Genomic DNA, 23,276 nt, shown 5'->3' on the forward strand with positions numbered 1-23,276 from the left:
CGCTCTTATATAGCTTTTTAGCACGTAATGATGTAACTACCTACGCACATAACACATCCGTACGCATTAGCTTTGTGTGTTGTTGGCTAATGCTAGCATTCTAATTGGCTAACTCGTAACTATCATTGAATACATATTCTGTCATAACAACATGACTGTAGATTGTTAGGTGCTTTTCTTGGAAAGCTTTTGTGTGACTACAAGACAGCAGTGAGTAAACACCAGCCTAATTTTCGGATATACACAATATAATTAGTAATTGTGAAAAATATAGACACCAAAATTCCCCAAAAATACAAATGTATATGTTTTGTTAAGTCACTATAGACAACATAAGATAGCCGATGGTGTTGTTGTATTATCTGGTTTGAAAAATGTGACTGAGGAAGTTGTAAACATCTCCTTCAGAGGGGAAGGGCACTTTTTATTTTGCCTATCGTTCACAAACATTATGATAGACATGACAATAGATATGTTTTTTCATGCATTCTAAATAGCAAACAAATGCGATCAAAAGTCGACATACAATGAAGCCTATGGGAGCCGCTTTATTCTGCCTATAAAGCCCTTAGAAACACCCAAACACCTCCATTAATGTTTTATATACACAATGTAAGTATATATATATATAAAATGTAGTAACTGGCATATTTATAACATTGTTTACCTATTTACCTATTTTGCTAATTTTAAAACATACGCGGTGAATTATTAATGAAATTAATAATTAATTTATTAATGGAAAAAAACGAATTACGACGTTCCTTTTTTTTTACATTACTAAATATTATTCACTGCAGACTTAATGAGAGCCAATAAACAATTAAAAAAAAACACTTACTGTGCAATGTCTGCTGTCATTAGGATGCCAACTGCTAAAATGTTAATATATTCCCCTTTAGATGAAGAATGACCATAATCTTCACGTATAAAAAGAAGGGGGCGGAACCTTGTGTCTTTTCATGTTGTTCTCGCCACGTTGGCTGTCAAAGTGTACCAACTTGTTGCAATATGTCCTTGTCCTTCTATTATCTCATTGAAAAGCATGATTTATGATTTAGAATAAAGTTTGACAAGCAAGGAAACAAGGAAGCAGCTGATCAGTTCACCATGTCAATATTGGCACACAAACTCGTGATCACGGCAGTGCTATAAATACCACAACAAAAAATACCATAATGAAACCGCGACCGCTATTGAAAGTGTTTTTCTTCACCGCCAACAGAGTATGTTTTCTTATTTCATTACATCTTCTAAATGTCAAAACACCACTGACATGAATGAGCACAACATTGAGCAGTGGAAACATGGGTTAATTTACTTTCATAGCCATATCTTTATTGTTGAACTGAAGTCTTTGGAGACTGGCTAGCATGTTGCAATACTGTGTACAGGTGATCACGTCTGCGCAGAGCAGATGCACTTGGGCTTGTCCGATCTGCGACAATAAAACGCAAGTTGTTGTTCAAAATATACAATTTTTTATGGTAAAAATGAATTACGTGTCGGGACGAGATTAGAATTTTAAGGGTCAGAGACGCACGTCGCAAACCTAGCAACATTACTGCATTTGTGAAGGATGGGTTCGAAAACATGGCCACCGTCTTTGCCAGGTCACTGGTCGTAGCAACTAATTGTCCATAAGTCATTGACCATTTGTCTAAAGATTATAGAACTTTGAGAATAACTGTATTATAACTATGCTGGCATGTTTTCCAAATAATTTTAAACACATTAGGGTGCCACAAGATGCAGATAAAATTAGGACAACCCAAGGTATGTATGAAAAAGGGAGATTATGCTGAGCCACCCAATTACAGTATATTAACATCATGAAAAAGATGCTCTCTAGAGTTTGACAGCTATGTGGATGCTGTTGTGAAACCCAGCAACACATTAAAAGAAACAACAGTGCTAAAAGTGTAGGAAAGCATTATAAACAAGAATAGGTCAACTGCATAAACACTACCAATGGGCTTTGCGGCTCTTCCATTTTAAGTATATGCTAGGATGTGCAGTGCATTGTAAACATGATGCAATTCATCTCCTTAATCAAAGACTCCAAAGGTGTACAACAAAACCCCAATGACAGGAGACTCTTTACCTGGTTTGTGCATCATAATTCCAGAGGTAAGATCCTGATCAAACTCATTTGACAAGCTTCCCACTCCTACTAATCAGACTGACAGAAGTTCAATATCAATAATACTACATCCTGCAAACATTCTACATAATTGAAGATTTGCTTGTATCCAAAGTCCATGGCACGGAAAGGGCAACAATGCAAAAAGGGATGCATTCCAAAGTGGGAAAAGCTGTGGTAAGTGCTATACTCCATGGGAGTCAACTTATACATAGCCTCATTCTTTGTCTATGGGTGTGTAAGTCGTATGTATTTGTGTTTGTGTAAATCACACAGAGAGTGAGACATATAGAGAGAGGGACAATTTAATCTGCCCCTGCCTCCCCGTTGTTAGTGTGTCCCAACCCCCTCCCATCTTGGTACATTCATTGGCAGTCAGATTAAATGGTAAGAGAGAGCGATTAATGCTGTGCTGTCCAGGCCAACATGTAGCGAGCGAGCGCACTGTTTACTTCCCTGGAGCCTGAGAGGATTAGCCGAAGCTAATGCTAAACTAAAAGCTACCAGCTCCAGCTAACATAGAAGTTGTGGTGAGCACGGTGACTCTTCCTTTTCCAGGACCAAGATGATCACAGTGACTGGGAAGGAAGGGTGCTACTTTATACCCCAACCCTCAGGTTTTCCTCCTCTATCAACCTGACCATCCCCACAGCCCACCTGTCATTGGGTTCAGAGTCTTCAGCCGCTCTGCAACTTTATGTTTCTATTTGATGCATGGCGACCTTGAGTGCCTTAAAAGGCGCTTTACAATATAAATTTATTATTGTTATCATTATAAAACATTTATCTAAGGCACATACTGTAGATACAAGTGTCATAAATTCTCCATAAACCCAAAAGCAAGGACATCAGATTGTTCCTTTGTTTTTTCCATTACTAATCTGTATAAATATATACATATTAAAATGCTGTATCTTTTCAATCTGCACTGTCAACTTTAGCTTTACAGATGCCTAACTGCTCTGCAGTGTCAACCTGTGATCACCATTCTAACGATTACTAGACTCAAATACATTAACTAATGATTTACAGCAGTGGTCCCCAACGTTTTTGTATCCGCGGACCGGTCAACGCTTAATAATTTGTCCCGCAACCCGGGGAGGGGGGGGTCCTTTTTTTTTTTTTTTTTTTTTTTTTTTTCTTTCTCATGAAAAAGTGAGGTTTTTGTCATGAAAAAGGGAGGTTTTTGTGGTTGGTGCACTAATTGTAAGTGTATATTGTGTTTTTTTATGCTGATTTAATAAAAAAAAAAAAATAAATAAAATAAATAAATATATATATATATATATATATATATATATATATATATATATATATATATATATATATATATATATATATATATATATATATATATTTTATATATATATTTAAAAAAAAAAAATTTATAAAAAAATTATTCTGCGGCCCGGTACCGATCGGGCCACGGCCCGGTACCAATCGGGCCACGGCCCGGTGGTTGGGGACCACTGATTTACAGAATGGATACACTTGTTAAAAGTGGGGGAAAAATGAATTTACAATGATGCTAGCTGTGGATGCTACTTGTTTCCTCTTTTCTTTCAGGGTCTTTGTCGACTCTCCTCAATTATGGATGATCTAAATGAGCTGCACATGAGCGCTTCCTCCGGTGAGGATATAGCAAAACCATTTGGAACCATGTCCTACAATAAAATACATGCATTCATTGAAAAACCTTGTGTTACCTTTCCTTCACTATGACATGCTAGCAACTACCGTACATGTAGACTACAATAAGATCAAATAGTCTGCAGCTTTTACGTTTTTCAAGAATCAAAGTGAGTTAATCATTACACAAGTCCGGTTTACAGCCCATCTTTAATACTACAACCCTATTCCATAACATCTCTACTCCTTGTTACTGTTTTGAATTAGCGTACATTATTTACAGCCATTACAAGTAAGTCATTGTGTTACCAGTCTGATCTGTGTTAAAGACGTGTGAATCGGGCTGCGCCTTCCCTCCCATCTAATGCCCTCATGTTGACTCGTTCAATCTCGCCATGTCAGCATGTAGTTCGGTCACTCCTCACATACACAAACTCTGCAATATCGTTTGGCCCATTAGCTATCTTCTGTCCAAAAATGCATCTTCCAAGAGAAACCAAAAACTGACATTACGAAAGTATTAATACCTCACTGAGAACAACTTCCTTCATACCTTTGGTCTTCCTCCTGATACCATCTCTCCATCTCTGTTCCTCCTCTTCCTCAGTGATGGTGAACAGTGCGGTGATGGCTGAGCGGCTGCTTCCCTTCCTCAGACTCCGTTTGGAGCACTCTCCTCTTCCTGGTCCTCTCTTTTTACTTTCTGGCATTGCAAGTCTGCAGCTCCTGCCTAGGTAAACACAGCCATCCCACCCTGCAGTGACCGGATGCCTCCTCTTCAATCATAACGTGGACAAAAGGGGAGCTAATGCTACAGACTCCTTGTAGCACGCTGCACATTGCTGCACTTTGGCCAGGGTGGCAGGAAGTGCAAGATACTCCGAGTGAAGATGATGAGTAAACACGTACTGTACAGAGGACAAAGTACAGTGTGTGACGAGAGACAAACTGCTTGCTGTGCTACGTCCATACTTAGTCAGACAAGGAGCGGGAGAGAGATAGAGGGAGAGTGGGCCAGTCTGGCTTAGAAAAATGACTTAATCCACAAGACAGGCTGGGTTTGGATCTAGAGAAACTTATTTTCTTAATTTCTTGACTCCTCCGAGGATACTGGTGCTCTATGAAGGGCAGTCCCCACACAGTGGTCAAAAAGGCAATGAACAGAACAACAAGCCAACAAAACATTTAGCCAAAAGCAGGGGGAAAAAAGCAGTCACCAACCCGTTGATCGCGTTCAATCAGTACATCTTTAGGACTTTACCTATAAATCCAGAACATACTAGGAAAAATACATTCATTACACATACAACCCCTTCCCTTCCAGATTGTGACCAACAGAGCTCCGAACAGACATGTATTATTGACCCTTAAATACGCTTTGCTGCTTTCCAGGTATGCATTTTCTGGCATTTCACGCTATGAGTTCAGTCTATGAAACCTGAATAATGCACCTGTGTTGAGGCGCCACTGCATGATACTTGCATTATGTGATGTGCACCTACAAATAATTAATTGATCTGCGGCAACGTGGATTGTTCACATTAGCTCTTTAAACCCATCAATCATTTCCAACCACAATAACAAACCCCTTCTCTCCCTAATAACCATCTTTCATTCACGACAGCAAGTCAACAGCCTAAAAAGAGTTGTAGTTGCCCATTGAGTTGACGCCACGTCATACTATAAACATCTCAATTCAAATATATTGGTCTTGTCTGGGTTCAGGCTCGAGACCAGGTATATAGGGCTGAAAAAAATTGACGACCACTTATTATTCATTTAAACCTGGTTTAAGGGGTCATATTAGTTTTTTTTCCCTACATTTAAAACACTTCCATTTCGGTCAATATTTTGCATAAATTCGATTCTACAGCCCATTTTCAAGCCGCTTTCTGGAATGTGCAGTTTTGTGGGCGGTCTTATTTACGTACAAAACCTTCCTCCAGGCTAAACCCCCTTCGACTGCGTCCCCACCCCGTCAGGCATGTTTTAGTTTTTAGCGCTTCCATAGAGTCTACAGACAGATACAAATTAGAACTGTATGCTACTTTTCATTAGAAACAGAAACAGCAGAGGATTGTAGCATGCATGTGCATGTACGAGCAATTCTACCCCACAACAAGAGGATAAAGAAAAAGAAGGAACACATTGACAACTTTGGACTACAACTGAAAAAAAAAGGCAGACTTCTGCAAAGCTCTTCGGGTAAACTTCTACCATCATAAATCGTTCCATCCCTATAAAATATTGATATTGTTGTCCTGGCAGCAGAAAACAGGAAGCGGACGTAATAACAATGCCGCACAATCAATATTTGTTATTGAGCAGGGTTTCTGCAATAGCTGAACCTGTGTTTAATTTGCATGTTATCTCATTCCATGACAGTGGATGTGCAAATCCAACTTGAACTGGAGGCAAGAGAGGGAGGAATTCTGGTCTAAATGTTGTATCAAATGTGACAAACGCAATAGGTCAGGTACTAAAGAAGAGAGATTGGTCTATAGGTCATAAAGTTATCCTCATTATCTGGGGCCGGCCCACTAACACAAGCAAACATTAGGACTATTTGTATTGGCGTGTGCATGCACTGCCTTACACTCTAAGCTCACATCTAGCAAAAAAACCTAACATAAAGATTTAACAACCAGCACAACAGGATAGGCCCACATTTAAATTTCCACAGGATACAGCGTTAAATACCATAAAGTGACAGAGTGATGAATTTAGAACACTGAAGAGCAATCTTTGCACAAAGCCTGCAGAAAACACTTCCTCAGCCAACTCCCTTGACTATTTTTTTTTACCACTAAACAAATTTAAACTGTCACTAAAATGCCAAATCTCTTCAAGCTTTTTGTCTTTGTAAGGATACAGTGGCAGTAATCCTACACTGAGACTTTAACCTGATAGGCCAGGCTACACACCCACTGCACATTTTTGAGTGTGGCTGGCCAATACAACAATTTCAAATAATCCCGAAGGACAAAAAAGGCCATTAAACATCATTGAATCTTCATCCTTGCTGTAGTGACTATCATTAATCAACTCACGGGGGCACCAATTGCATTACTGAATCAGTAACTGATTTTTACACTCGTAAATATACCGGTGGGTAAGCGAGTGTACAATGGGTTATACATTTGTGGATTATTTATTTTTATTCATGAAAAAGGGCTCAAATATCAAAATAAGTTTTACATTTTGACCGCCGCCCAAGGCAACAAGGATTCTGATCAAGTTCTAATAAAAATATTTTTACATTTTTTAAAGCACATATTTTAAAATAATTTTTAAATCATGGCGGACACTAGATCAAACAATGACAGCTTTGGTTTGGTGAGTTTGGCGACACATCAGATGATAAGTGGTCATTGCATATATTCACGTAAAAAGGTACCATAGAGCAGTGGTCCCCAACTACCGGTCCGGGGACCGGTACCGGTCCGTGACGCAATTGCTTCCGGGCCAAAGAGAAACATTAAATAATTTATAAATGACTGCATTTTCTCCGACTTAACTAGACACACCAATAAACTTCTTTATAGACGTACAATAACACTCCTCATAGTAAGTTGCCATTTGTTATATTCGTTATAGCTTTGTGACATGATACAATGCATATTAATGAACATATAAAATACAAATGTGACAGATTATAACCAAAGGCTGATTTTCATCTGCATCCCATTGCTAAGAAACAAGCTCAGGGCTCCCATTAATTCAGCTTTATAGTAAATTGTATTTTTCATGCACCTATTTTTGCTGTATTTATCTGGCACAAGTGGAAAGCCAGTCCCTGAAAATAATGCCTACATGTATATTAAACCGGTCCGTGCCATAGAGCAGTGGTTTTCAAATGGGGGTACGCGTATCCCTGGGGGTACCTGAAGGTATGCCAAGGGGTACGTGAGGTTTTTTTTTTTAAATATTCTAAAAATAGCAACAATTACAATATCCTTTATAAATATATTTATTGAATAATACTTCAACAAAATATGAATGTAAGTTCATAAACTGAAAATAAATGCAACAATGCAATATTGAGTGTTGACAGCTAGATTTTTTTGTGGACATGTTCCATAAATATTGATGTTAAAGATTTCTTTTTCTGGGAAGAAATGTTTAGAATGATGTTGATGAATCCAAATGTTCAATCCAATATTACAATCCCCAAGGAAGGCCCTTTAAGTTGATGATTACTTCTATTTGAGAAATCTTTATTTATAATTGAATCACGTGTTTATTTTTTAACACGTTTTTAGTTAATTTTATATCTTTTTTTCCCCCCAAATAGTTCACGAAAGACCACTACAAATGAGCAATAGTTTGCACTGTTATACAATTTAATAAATCAGAAACTGATGACATAGTGCTGTATTTTACTTCTTTATCTCTTTTTTTCAACCAAAAATGCTTTGCTCTGATTAGGGGGTACTTGAATTAAAAAACATGCTCACAGGGGGTACATCACTGAAAAAAGGTTGAGAACCACTGCTATAGAGAACAAATATATTATTTTTTAATACACAGAAGATATTAGTGCTTTGTTCATCATACAGTTTTACACTTGTAAATATACCAGTGGGTAAGCGAGTGTATAAATTTATGGATTGCAGCTGAGATAGGCTACGTCACCCCCCCTGCAACCCCGAAAGGGACAAGCGGTAAAACATGGATGGATCATGGATGGATGGATTATTTCAAGTCTATTCATGAAGAAGGGCTCAAATACCAAAAAAAAGTTGACCATTTTGAAAGCTGCACAAGGCAACAATGATTCTGATCAAGACCTAATAAATATATTCATAAATTTTTTTTAAAGCACATATTTCAAATACCTTTAAAATCATGGGGGACGCTAGATTAAACATTGATCATTTTGTTTTGGTGAGTTTGGCGACACCTCAGATGATAAATTGTCATTGCACATATTCACATAAAAAAGGTACCATAGAGAACAAATATTGTATTTTTCTTAGTTTGAACACACAGAATATTTTAGTGCTTTGTTGCTCGTAACATTTTATGGTGTATTGCGTAGTGAAGTATTGTCAATTATAAAGTAGAACATTTGTTTATGAAATGACACTAGTTGAATACGTTATGCAGGTTTAAAAAGGCATTTTGAGAAGATTATCAAAGTTTAGCGAGGTTTTAAAGCGAGGTTGTAATGGCGAGGCGACACCTGTCATTTCATGCCGAGGCTCTCCTGGAGCTGTCAGCGGCAGGTGTGGAGTCTAGCTACTACTTTCAATTATATAACAACACTGGCAGCCAAAAGTGAAAAGCGAATACTTCGTAGCAAATTGAAATAAGAACAAATGTTGTATTTTAAACATAGAGCAACTTGTCTAGTGACTGGTTTCTTTTTAATCCGCCTCCCGTGACCGGCGCCCCGCCACAGACTACAGCGTCGGCTCTCCTTCGTTCGACGAAAACAACTTTTAACCACAGCCATTTTCCAAATGTTTCCCTCTGGGATGAACCCCGGCGGTCTTTTAAGTGAGTTTGATAAAGTTTGTACAGTGCGAGTGCTCACCTTGGGACGCGGTAGGAGATGCGTCGCTGTCATCCTGGTCCGCCATTTCTCGTGACGTCACACAGGAACCGGAGAACCTGCCTGGAGAACCCCAGCTCAGCCCCCCTCTTTCCTCCCTCTCAGGTAGACGACGCTGCGACGACACACCTTGTTTTATTTTTTTGCCGTTTGTAACGCCTTTTAGCATTTACAATGACTATACAACCACTTGTCCTTGAAATGGGTCGTGTTATTAGCCATGACATGGTAAAAAGGTGTACGAGCAAAACTACCTGTTGTTTATAACTGTTACACTGACACCTACTGGTAGTGAGCTGCTAATGCAGCCTCCTTTTTTGGGAGGGAGTGGGGTTGGCTTCATTTATTTTCAAAAACTTTACAAAACAAGTACATAACCAGTATAAAACAGCGCCAGTAGGTTGTAAACTCAATAAAGCAACTAAAGAAGAATGCAATATATGTATATATATATATATATATATATATATATATATATATAATACATACATACATACATACAGGTGCTGTTCATATTATTAGAATATCATGAAAAAGTTGATTTATTTCAGTAATTATATTCAGAACGTGAAACTTACATATTATATCAATTCATTACACACATAGTGATATATTTGAAAATGTTTATTTCTTAAAATGTTGATAATTAGTACTGACAATTACTGAAAATCCCAAATTCGGTATCTCAGAAAATTAGAATATTAGTTACGACTAGTACCAAAAAATATTTTTTAGAAATGTGGGCCAACTGAAATGTATGAACATGTAAAGTTTCAGCATGTACGGCAATCAATACTTAGTTGCAGCTCCTTTTGCCTGAATTGCTGCAGCAATACGGCGTGGCAGGGAGTCCACCAGTCCGTTGCACTCCTCAGGTGTTATGAGAGCCCAGGTTGCTTTAATAGTGGCCTTCAGCTCTTCAGCATTGTTGGGTCTGGCATCTCGCATCTTCCGCTTCACAATACCCCTTAGGTTTTCTATGGGGTTAAGGTCAGGTGAGTTTGCAGGCCAATCAAGAACAGGGATACCATGGTCCTTAAACCAGGTACTGGTAGATTTGGCACTGTGTGCAGGTGCCAAGTCATGTTGGAAAATGAAATCTTCACCTACATAAAATTGGTCCGCGGCAGGCAGCATAAAGTGTTCTAAAACTCCCTGGTAGACTGCTGCATTGACCCTAGACCTCAGGAAACACAGTGGACCAACACCAGCAGATGACATGGCACCCCAGACCATTACCGATTGTGGAAATTTGACCCTGGACTTCAGGCAACGTGGATTCTGTGCCTCTCCTGTCTTCCTCCAGACTCTGGGACCTTGATTTCCAAAGGAGATACAAAATGTACTTTCATCTGAAAACATAACTTTGGACCACTCAGCAGCAGTCCAGTCCTTTTTGTCTTGAGCCCAGGCGAGACGCTTTAGACGTCTCTTATTCAAAAGTGGCTTTACACAAGGAATGCGACAGCTGAAGCCCATATCTTGCATACGTCGGTGCGTGGTGGTTCTTGAAGCACTGACTCCAGCTGCAGTCCACTCTTTGTAGATCTCCCCCACATTTTTGAATCGGTTTTGTTTGACAATCCTCTCCAGGGCGCGGTTAACCCTCTTGCTTGTACACTTTTTTCTACCACATCTTTGTCTTCCCTTCACCTCTCTATTAATGTGCTTGGACACAGAGCTCTGGGAACATCCAACCTCTTTGGCAATGACCTTTTGTGTCTTGCCCTCCTTCTTTAAAGTATCAATGGTCATCTTTTGGACAGTTGTCAAGTCAGCAGTCTTCCCCATGATTGTGTGTCATACAGAATCAAAACGAGAGACCATTTAAAGGCTTTTCCAGGTGTTTTGAGTTAGTTAGCTAATTAGAGTGTGGCACCAGGTGTCTTCAATATCTGACCTTTTCACCATATTCTAATTTTCTGAGATGTTGAATTTAGGGTTTTCATTGGTTGTCAGCTATAATCATCTCCTTTTTGGCAAAAAACACTTGAAATGTATCAGTCTGTTTGGAATGAATGTATACATTCCACAAGTTTGACTTTCTAAATGGAATTAATGAAATAAATTAACTTTTTCATGATATTCTAATAATATGACCAGCACCTGTATATATCCATCCATCCATTTTCTACCGTTTATTCTCTTTTGGGGTTGCGGGAGGCGCTGGCGCCTATCTCAGCTACAATCAGGCGGAAGGAGGGGTACACCCTGGACAAGTTGCCACCTCATCAAAGGGCCAACACAGATAGACAGACAACATTCACATTCACATTCACACACTAGGGCCAATTTAGTGTTGTCAATCAAACTATCCCTAGCTGCATGTTTTTAGAAGTGGTTAGGAAGCCGGAGTACCCGGAGGGAACTAACTCATTCACGGGAAGAACATGCAAACTCCACACAGAAAGATCCCGAGCCTGGGATTGACCCCAGGACTGCAGGACATTCGTATTGTGAGGCGGACGCACTAACCCCTCTGCCACCGTGGAGCCCCCATACATATATATATATATATATATATATATATATATATATATATATATATATATATATATATATATATATATATATATATATATATATATATATATATATATATATATATCCATCCATCCATCCATCCATATATATATATATATATATCCATCCATCCATCCATCCATCCATCCATATATATATATATATATATATATATATATATATATATATATATATATATATATATATATATATATATATATATATATATATATATATATATATATATACATACATACATACATACAGGACTGTCTCAGAAAATTTGAATATTGTGATAAAATCCTTTATTTTCTGTAATGCAACTAAAAACATGAACATTTCATACATTTTGGATTCATTACACATCAACTGAAATATTGTAAGCCTTTTATTATTTTAATATTGCTGATTTAGGCATACTGCTTAAGAAAACTCAAAAATCCTATCTCAAAAAATTTGAACATTTCCTCAGACCAAGTAAAAAAAAAGATTTATAACAGCAAAACAAAATAAAACATTTGAAAATGTCGATTAATGCACTCAGTACTTGGTTGGGAATCCTTTTGCATGGATTACTGCATCAATGCGGCGTGGCATGGAGGCAATTGGCCTGTGGCATTGTTGAGGTGTTATGGATGCCCAGGATGCTTCAAAAGCGGCCTTCAGCTCACTTGCATTATCGGGTCTGGTGTCTTTCAGCTTTTTCTTCACAATACCCCACAAATTCTCTATGGGGTTTTAGGTCAGGAAAGTTGGCAGGCCAATCGAGGACAGTAATGCCATGGTCAGTACATAAGTTACTGCTGGTTTTCGCACTGTGAGCAGGTGCCAGATCCATCCATCCATCCATCCATTTTCTACCGCTTACTCCCTTTCGGGGTCGCGGGGGGCGCTGGCGCCTATCTCAGCTACAATCGGGCGGAAGGCGGGGTACACCCTGGACAAGTCGCCCCCTCATCGCAGGGCCAACACAGATAGACAGACAACACTCACACTCACATTCACACACTAGGGCCAATTTAGTGTTGCCAATCAACCTATCCCCAGGTGCATGTCTTTGGAAGTGGGAGGAAGCCGGAGTACCCGGAGGGAACCCACGCATTCACGGGGAGAACATGCAAACTCCACACAGAAAGATCCCGAGCCTGGATTTGAACCCAGGACTGCAGGACCTTCGTATTGTGAGGCAGACGCACTAACCCATCTGCCACCGTGAAGCCAGGTGCCAGATCATGCTGGAAAATGAAATCATCATCTCCATAGAGCTTTACAACAGATGGAAGCATGTACACAGCTGCGTTGACTCTGGACTTGATGAAACACAGTGGACCAAAACCAGCAGCTGACATGGCTCCCCAAACCATTGCTGACAGAGGGAACTTCCGTTGTCTACAGTTCAGGAGTGGCTTGACCATGGGAATACAGCTATTGAAGCTGTATCTGTTGAAAAGCTGTGGATGGAATATATATATATATATATATATATATATGTATATCCATCCATCCATTTTCTACCGCTTATTATATGTATATATATATATGTATATATGTATATATATATATGTAAAGCCATAGGCTCACTCAAGTTCCGTAAACAATCCAAATTTGGCACACAGCATCATAGTTTTCAATGCTTTTTGGTTGATAGAGGTACAAAGCGTTTTAAAGTAAATTTCTAATTATTTTTTAAAGGCACAAAAAACCAGGCCGGGTATTGACAAACTTACATTTATGAATATAAAACTTAGTCCATACTATAATGAGGTTGCAAAGATAAAATTAATTTTCAATTTTTTTCTCATAATTTGTAAATCCAAATAGCACATCTTTAAAACAAAGCATTGTACAGAAAGTCGTGTGTCACTCATTTTTTAATATGCTTTAAGGGGGGCGTGGCATTTAATTACTGGGTTTTGATTGGCTGTTTTAACTGTATTGTTGTTTTCCTGTGTTCTTATATGTTGAGCAAGTATTTAAGCATAACATTACTGGTTTAAGGGAAGTATGGATTTTATGTAAAATATATATATACAGTATATAATATATACTAATTTGTTATATTATAATATGTTTATATAATCTATATACAATATATACCAATTCCTAATTACCATGTACAGCATTACAGTAGATGTATATTAATATGTGAGGTGTTTAAATAGTGACAGTGCAATAATGAATGTAATAAAAAATAGAGATTGTGTAAGAAAATGCATTTACATTTTTTGAAATAATATTTAAAAATAAATTCACATTATTATTTGTTGTTTTTATTTATTTATTTAATTGTGTCGACATGATTATTAAAATGCATTTTTTTGTTTTTTCCGCTAGAGGGGGCTCTCACTCCTTGTATTAAAATGCAATGGACTGTCCAGCACTTTATACAACCCGTGAAAACAAAAAATAAATAAACATAATTTAGTGATTTACAGAATTCCGACTTGGGTTGATTTAAAACTAAAGGGTTAGGGTTTTGTGTGTACATAACAATTTTGGACCAACAAGTGTTAATCTATATTTTACCACACTGGCCTGCTGTAGATCATTTATTCTAAATGTTAAAAAAGGTTTTTAATATACATTCACATTTGAGGAACCTCATTAAAACCAACTATTTGAAGTTAAGCCAAGGATAATTGAGCAAGGCTTTACCGTTCCAGTGTCTAATCTCCTCATATCAATGCTACACTACCCCCACATGAACCCATGGAGTAAAACCGCTACTGATTGGCTTCGGGGAAACCATGGCAACCAGCTGTTTTGACCATTCCATCCACGGAGGAGCTATGAGGGAGGAGATATTTTCCCGATACAGCAACAAACTGACACCTCTTGGGAGGGGATGCTTTGAGGTGCAGTCTGGGGAGGTGAAAGGAGGACAAAATAATGATTGAGACCTAAAATGGCTAAATCAGGTGAAGTGAGGCTCAAGGTTGTGTATTGTTCATTGTTAAGGATAAGAGATTTTCCAAAGGTTCTCTAATTAGTTCCCAGGGGGAGGTTGAGTTTCTCGCTGCACAGACACAAAGCTCTGATGGCTCATCAATAAATGAATACGGATGTAAACACACCCTATATTCCTGCAGCCAAAAGTGTATGAACAGTGTATTTAAAACAGGGGGCTGATATGTCACTTGACTGACCTATGACTCAAGATAAGCTATCAAAAGAACTATATGGTACGGTCTACTGGGAAAACCCTGTCAAATATTATATCCTTCTTGCAACAATTCAGTGGTGCGTGGTGTATTTTTACCTTTTTTTTAATGTCTTTTTATCCTCGTATTTCCTCTTAAACAGCAGACAGGACCACAGCCATAGAAACAAGGCCTTGGTAATGGATGCTACTCTGGTTTGTTCTTGACTACATACAGAGTCTATGGATAAAATACAGATTCCACCCTGCTCGCCCTCTTTTTGCAATCTAACTGTTGTCACCTATTACTGAAATGGACCATTGACTGCAAGGACAACAAGACAAAAACATTGCGGAAATCGACAAGTCGGTAAGCGTTTGGCAGTGTGGCCCTAGAAAAAAAGTGCTATTAATTCTAAATTACTGCAAATAATCCCTGCCGTGCTCATATTTTATTGTCTGCACAATGTTTGTTACACAGTGTTTAGCTGTTCTACTCTTGGGCTAATTTAGCCTATACCAATGTTTTTCGTCCTGGTTGTGGAACTGTGGACCAGCTCTATACTCTCGACAGGGTCCTTGAGGGTGCATGGGAAATTGCCCAATGAGTCTAAGTGTGCTTTGTGGACTTGGAGGAGGCATTCGACCGTGTCCCTCGGAAGTCCTGTGGGGAGTGCTCAGAGAGTATGGGGTATCGGACTGTCTGATTGTGGCGGTCCGCTCCCTGTATGATCAGTGTCAGAGCTTGGTCCTCATTGCCGGCAGCAAGTCGTACCCGTTTCCAGTGAGGGTTGGACTCCGCCAAGGCTGCCCTTTGTCACCGATTCTGTTCATAACTTTTATGGACAGAATTTCTAGGCGCAGTCAAGCCATTGAGGGGATCCGGATTAGTGGCTGCAGGATTGGGTCTCTGCTTTTTGCAGATGATGTGGTCCTGATGGCTTCATCTGGCCAGGATCTTCAGCTCTCACTGGATCGGTTCGCACCCGAGTGTGAAGCGACCGGAATGAGAATCAGCACCTCCAAGTCCGAGTCCATGGTTCTCGCCCGGTAAAGGGCGGAGCGTCATCTTCGGGTTGGGGAGAAAACCCTTCCCCAAGTGGAGGAGTTCCAGTACCTCAGAATCTTGTTCACGAGTGTCGTGAGATCGACAGGCGGATCGGTGCGGCGTCTTCAATAATGTGGACCCTGTATCGATACGTTGTGGTGAAGAAGGAGCTGAGCCGGAAGGCAAAGCTCTCAATTTACCGGTCGATCTGCGTTCCCATCCTCACCTATGGTCATGAGCTTTGGGTTATGATCTAAAGGACAAGATCACGGGTACAAGTGGCTCTCCCTTAGAGATAGGGTGAGAAGCTTTGTCATCTGGGAGGAGCTCAAAGTAAAGCCGATGCTCCCCCACATCGAGAGGAGCCAGATGAGGTGGCTCAGGCATCTGGTCAGGATGCCACCCGAACGCCTCCCTAGGGAAGTGTTTCGGGCACGTCCAACCGGTAGGAGGCCACGGGGAGGACCCGGGACACATTGGAAAGACTATGTCTCCCGGCTGGCCTGGGAAGGCCTCACGATTCCCCGTAGGAGCTGGACGAAGTGGCTGGGGAGAGGAAAGTCTGAGCTTCCCTGCTTAGGCTGCTGCCCCCGCAACCCGACCTCAGATAAGCGGAAGAAGATGGATGGATGGATGGCAATGTTTCTTATCGAAAATACAGAGCTGCAATCTCACATTTATTATTGTTATTTCACTCTTAATGACAGTTTAGCAAGATACAAAACCCTAAGAAAAACATCCAAACACCTCCATTAGGTTACATTATGTTGGTACATGTGCTATGTAGTACCGGGTACATTCATAATAACATTATATATTTTTGTATTTTGATCATTTTAGGCATTATCTGCGCATTAATTGGAAAAAACACATCACAATGTTTGCTTTTTTCCCCTCTCCATCACTGATTATTACTCACTGCAGTCTTCATGAGAGCCAACAAACATAATAAAACATCCCTTACTCTGCAATGTCTGCTGTCATTAAGGTGTCGACTGCTAGGATGTTTATATATTCCCATTTAGATGAAGAATGACTCATAATCCTCTAAAGAAACATGGTAGGGGTACCAAGAGTCTTTTCGTGTTGTCCTCCCAAGCTTCTGGTCTTAAATGGCTGTCAAAGTGCACCAACATGTCAGAATACCTACTAAGACCTATTTTGTCCAGGTGAGATGCATGATTTATGATTTCGAATAAAGCTTGACGAGCAAGGAAACGAGGAAGCAGCAGACCACTCGATGATGTACAGCAGGGGTCTCAAACTCAATTTACCTGGGGGCCACTGGATGCAAAAACTGGGTGAGGCTGGGCCGCAAGAAAAGATTTAAAAAAAAAAATCTAACTTGCACTTTTTAATGAATTTATCTTCTTTGAATGGCTATCCCGCCCTAGCAACATATTTGCCAACCCTCCCGATTTTTGGGGGGGACTCCCGAATTTCAGTGCCCCTCCCGACAGTCTCCTGGGGCAATCATTCTCCCGAACTTTGTCCCGATTTTCACCCGGACGACAACACCAAGGGCGTAACGTGGTAGCACTGCCTTTAACGTCCTCTACAACCTGACGTCGCTTCCGCTTTTTCAACTTACAAATAGCGTGCCGGCCCAGCCACATATTGTATCAGGCTTCGGCAGACACACGTAAGTGACTGCAAGACATACTTGGTCAACAGCCATACAGGTCACACTGAGGGTGGCCGTATAAACAACTTTAACTCTGTAACAAATATGCGCCACACTGTGAACCCACACCAAACAAGAATGACAAACACATTTCGGGAAAACATCCACATCGTAACAACATAAACACAACAGAACAAATACCCAGAACACCTTGCAGCCCTAACTCTCCCGGGCTACAATATACACCCCTGCTACCACCAAACCCCGCCCCCTCAACCCCGCCCACCTCAACCAACGCACGAAGGGGAGGTGGGCGGGGTTTGGTGGTAGCGGGGGTGTAAATTGTAGGAAGAGTTAGGGCTGCATGGGATTCTGGGTTTGTGTTCTGTTGTGTATATGTTGTATTACGGTACGGATGTTCTCCCGAAATGTGTTTGTCACTCTTGTTTGGTGTGGCTTCACAGTGTGGCGCATATTTGTTACAGTGTTAAAGTTGTTCATACGGCCACCCTCAGTGTGACCTGAATGGATGTTGATCAAGTATGTCTTGCAGTCACTTACGTGTGTACAGAAGTCAAATACAACATGCGATTGGACTGGTAAGCTGTATATACAGGTTGTACAGTGCGATAAAGACAGTGCCATTGGGGCATGCCCGCAATATTGTTGTCAGGGTGAAAATCTGCAAACGTTGGAGAGAATGATTGCCCTGTAATTCCAGAATCTCCCGCCAAAATTGGGAGGGTGGGAAAGTATGACGCTGTCAAGCGGCATTCATATAAAGCTCGCGGGCCGCACTATCATTAAATTTTTATATTTAGGTCCGGGCCGCAAAATAACATCTGCCAAATGCGGCCCGCGTGTCCGAGACCCCTGATGTACAGTAAACATAGGCACGCAAGCTTGTGGTCACGTCGCTGCTAAAAATAGTTTGTCTGTGTTAGCGCTTATAATAACAATATCAAAAATACTTGGTTAATATTCAAGTCACGAAATGTAAATGGAGTATTGTTGGTGCTCTTTGAATAGTTATTTATTGGATTTTATGGGCAAAATAGAGGAGCTCCCTTTGGCGCTGCTGTAACTGGACTTTTATTTATGTTTGTTTAATATTTAGAATGCATTAAAAAAAAATCAATCTGTCGTCATGTCTTTCATAATTGTTGTGAACGATAGGCAAAATTCCCAAAAAAGTGCAGTTCCACTTTAAAAACATCCAAACACTTCTCTTGATGTTTTATATACATGATGTAAGCATACATGTAATGTAATAATGGACACATCAATAAAAACATTTAATATTTACGTATTTTTCTCATTTTAAGCATTTTAAAAAACACATGACAACGTTCAATTTTTTCCAACTACATCACAGATTACTCACGGCAAACTTCATGAGAGCCAACAAACATGATAAAACATCACTTACTGTGCAATGTCTGCTGTTATTGGGATGTTCATACATTCTCGTTTAGATAAAGAATGACTAGTAATCCTCGCGAAGAAGAGGGGGTTGGAACCAAGCGTCGTTTCGTGTCGTTCACGCCATTAACGGGTCTAAATTGGCTGTCAAGGTGTACCGCTTATAATGAAAATATCACAAATACTTGGTTAATATTCAAGTCCCGAAATGTAAATGGAGTATTCTTGGCAGTTTTTGAATATTTATTTCTTGGATTTTATGGGCGGAATTGAGGACCTCCCATTAGCTCCGCTGTAAGTAGACCTTTATTACATTTACGAGTTAGAATGCATTACACAAAAGCACATCTGTCGTCATGTATTTCCTAATGATTGTGAACAATAATTCCGAAAACAGTGCAGTTCCACTTTGAGTGCACCAAACCCATAGAATAGTCAAATATCTTGACCTAAGACCTTCACACCACCCTGTATCTTTGACTTTAGCTGTTTTAATATTCATAGTATTTGTATTAATACAGTAGTAGTAGAAGTAGTAGAAATGTCCCCTAGTAATGTAGTACACGCTTACATATTTTATGCATGACACGTAGTAACGTTTATGTCTGGCACGCTGGAATGAATGCGCTCAGTGTAGTGAAATTAAAAATACTTTTACACGCACACTCCCAAGCTGTTTATGCAGTATTTATAACTTTGAGAATGTGGCTTGTACTTGTGCTTAAAGAATAAAATATTTACTTAAAAGCTCCAAAACACATCTTGGTAGAGTGAGCAGAAATGTAAACCTCAACACAATCTGTTCTGGTGGGTGAGTTGACCTATAAAATTTTTGGACGATTTTTCCCCATAGTAGAAATTGAAATTAGAAATAATCTGTTACCGTATCAAACTCGTATTGTAGCGTAGGGGTAACTTTTTATTTGCCTCCAAGGCAGTGTTTTTCAACCACTGTGCCGCGGCACACCAGTGTGCCGGGAGATACAATTTGGTGTGCCGTGGGAGATTATTTAATTTCACCTATTTGGGTTACAAATATTTTTAGCTAAACCAGTAATTATAGTCTGCAAATGATGTGTTGTTGTTGAGTGTCGGTTCCGTCTCGAGCTCGGCAGATTAACCATGTAATACTCTTCTATATCAGTAGGTGGCAGCCGGTAGCTAATTGCTTTGTAGATGTTGGAAACAGCGGAAGGCAGTGTGCAGGTAGAAAGCTGTCTAATGCTTGAACCAAAAATGAACAAAAGTTTAGAGCCACTAAGAAAAGGCATTGAAGCTTAGGGAAGGCGATGCAGAACGAAACTAAATCTGAACTGCCTAAAAAGTAAACAAAAACAGAATGCTGGACGACAGCAAAGACTTACTGTGGAGCAAAGATGGCATCCACAAAGTACATCCGAACATTACATGACACTCAACAATGTCCCCACAGAGAAGGATTAAAAACAACTGAAATATCCTTGTTTGCTAAAACAAACAAGATGCGGGAAATATCACTCAAAAGAAGACATAAAACTGCTACAGGAAAAAAACAAAAAAAGAGAAAAAGCCACCAAAATAGAAGCGCAAGACAAGAACTAAAACACTACACACAAGAAAACAGCAAAAAACTCAAAATAAGTCACGGCGTGATGTGACAGGTGGTGACAGTACACCTACTTTGAGACAAGAGCTATAGTAATGCATGCTTGGTTATGGTTTAAAGTCATATCCAACAATTGCGACAACGACTTTTTACTGTCGACTGAGTTAAATTTTTTAATGATTTCTGCTGGTGGCGTGCCTCCGGATTTATTTAACCGCAAAAAATTTGCCTTGGCTCAAAAAAGGTTGAAAAACACTGCTCTAAGGGCCAAAGGGAAAATGTGCCAAAACACTTAAGACAGCCCTTTAGTACTATATAGAAGGTAGTGGAGATTGTCATGTTCGATATGTGGCAACGACCTAGCCTTGCGGACATGTCATCAATGATTGTGTGAGCTTGAAAGAGGTCAAGATCAATATGTGCTAAATTTGGAAAGCCGCCCTGGCCAACGAAACGACTCACACATGGTCTAAAACAGTATTTCTTAACCATAGGGCTGGGGCCCATTGTTCACATCCCTGAATAGAGAGCGTAAAACCAACTCAATTTCATAGTCCTCACCAAACATGGCGCCCTTTACTCAAAAAAAGGGACTTTTGACGAATCAGATCTCCTAAATCAGAGGTTCTCAAATGAGGGTACTTGAAGGTATGCCAAGGGGTACGTGAGATTTTTTTTTAATATTCTACAAATAGCAACAATTCAAAATCCTTTATAAATATATTTATTGAATAATACTTCAACAAAATATGAATGTAAGTTATTAAAGTGTGAAAAGAAATGCAACAATGCAATATTCAGTGTTGACAGCTAGTTTTTTTGTGGACATGTTCCATAAATATTGATGTTAAAGATATCTTTTTTTGTGAAGAAATGTTTAGAATGAAGTTGATGAATCCAGATGGATCTCTATTACAATCCCCAAAGAGGGCACTTTAAGTGGATGATTACTTCTATGTGTAATTATATTCACTTAGAAACGTATAATTGAATTATTTGTTTATTTTTCAACAATTTTTTATTTATTTTTATATCTTTTTTTCCAAATAGTTCAAGAAAGACCACTACAATTGAGCAATATTTTGGACTGTCATACAATTTAATAAATGAAAAACTGATGACATAGTGCTGTAGTGTACTTCTTTAGCTCTTTTTTTCAAACAAAACTTATTTGCTCTGATTAGGGGGTACTTGAATTAAAAAAATGTTCACAAGGGGTACTCTACTGAAAAAAGGTTGAGAACCAATGTCCTAAATGATTGGTCAAAAGCCCCTCATGTGACGACAGGGCACCATCTTTGCTACCAACTTTGAAAACAAGTTGGCCAGTCTCTCTATACACGGCTCTGCCATTGTTGGGCCGCAAGCATTTCTCAGCTGTAGTCTGTATGGGCCGCAGCGGTACCCAGTTTTAATACACTTTTCTAACCACTTGTGGCAGTAGTGAGAATATCAAACAAAGAGAAAAAGTCTGTTCTTAAGGGAAAAAATTATGACTACAGTGGTGAAGCAACATTTTCATTTGCACTTTCGTTTTATTAACGGTTTATTTAAGAAACATATATATTGCCAAATCAAGAGTAAGATTATTCATTCAGTGTTAATATTTGAGTGGGCCCACGCGTAAAAAAATGTTAAGAACCCCTGGTCTATAGTATTATGAGTAATACTTTTAACAATTTTACAAGAGTTAAAACAAGATAAACTCTGTATAGTCCATCCATCCATTTCCTACCGCTTATTCCCTACGGGGTCGCTGGAGCCCATTTAGCTTCAACCGGGCGGAAGGCGGTGTACACCCTGGACAAGTCGCCACCTCATCACAGGGACACTCTGTGTAGTGTGGATGCAAAATAATAATAATAAAAACTGTATAGCGACAGCGGCATTACGATAAGATCACTGCGTGTGCCTGGGAATTGAGTCTCTTCATATAATGTCAGAGTAAGCGATGTACTCTCTGTTCTTTAGTCAAATTCTTCTTAGCAGCTTGAATGGAGTCATGTGTACCACATTGGTTTCCATGCCAATGTGACATACATTAACGGGGGTAGCTACCCGCGGCTCGCTAGTGCCACCCTAGTGGCTCCCTGGAGCATTTCTAAAAAAGGAATTGAAAATGGAAAAATAGGGGCGAAAAAATAATTTTTTAGATATAGTATGTTTTTTGTTTGACGACGAACGTGACACAAACATTCCCAAATGTTAGAAAGCCCACTGTTTAATATGTTTGTGTGGATGCTTTTTACTCATGAGACTATTTGGTGAATGTCGTTTGGTCCTACTAATTTTGGTGGTTCTTGAACTCACCACAATGTGGACTGTGATGCAACAGTTTTTTTTACACGTAAAATCTTCCACTCGCTTCTTTGTCTCGTTTTGTCCACCAAACATTTTATACTGTGCGTGAATGCACAAAGGTGCGCCTTGTTGATGTTTTTGACATGTTGGAGTGCTAATCAGGCATATTGAATGGGCTCATTTAATATCTTTTATTTTGATCTTCTTTGTATATAATTCAGTTTTGCATTTCTCATGACACATTATCTGTATGTAAAATTGGCTGCATTTCTGATGGTTGTTTGTGTGCCATGTTGGTCCAGACC

General features: G+C 39.4%; 2 protein-coding genes across 4 annotated transcripts in view; one reads left to right on the forward strand and one right to left on the reverse strand.

Moving 5' to 3' along the window:
- The window catches only part of LOC133552995 (ensconsin-like), a 45,980-nt gene extending 41,429 nt beyond the window's left edge, over positions 1-4,551 (reverse strand). The window contains 1 exon segment of the mRNA XM_061900702.1: positions 4,326-4,551. Coding sequence (XP_061756686.1) covers positions 4,326-4,482 — 157 coding nt within the window. The 5' untranslated portion in view covers positions 4,483-4,551.
- A 4,414-nt stretch (positions 4,552-8,965) lies between these two features.
- The window catches only part of iyd (iodotyrosine deiodinase), a 76,263-nt gene continuing 61,952 nt past the window's right edge, over positions 8,966-23,276 (forward strand). Inside the window, exon 1 of one of the 3 annotated variants that reach the window (XM_061900704.1) lies at positions 8,966-9,434. The gene's annotated coding sequence lies outside the window, so the exon portion shown is untranslated. The remainder of the gene's footprint in view (positions 9,435-23,276) is intronic. The other 2 variants (XM_061900703.1, XM_061900705.1) reach the window with 2 other exon arrangements.

Source organism: Nerophis ophidion, linkage group LG05 (assembly GCF_033978795.1).
Source record: "Nerophis ophidion isolate RoL-2023_Sa linkage group LG05, RoL_Noph_v1.0, whole genome shotgun sequence".
Classification (NCBI taxonomy): domain Eukaryota; kingdom Metazoa; phylum Chordata; class Actinopteri; order Syngnathiformes; family Syngnathidae; genus Nerophis; species Nerophis ophidion.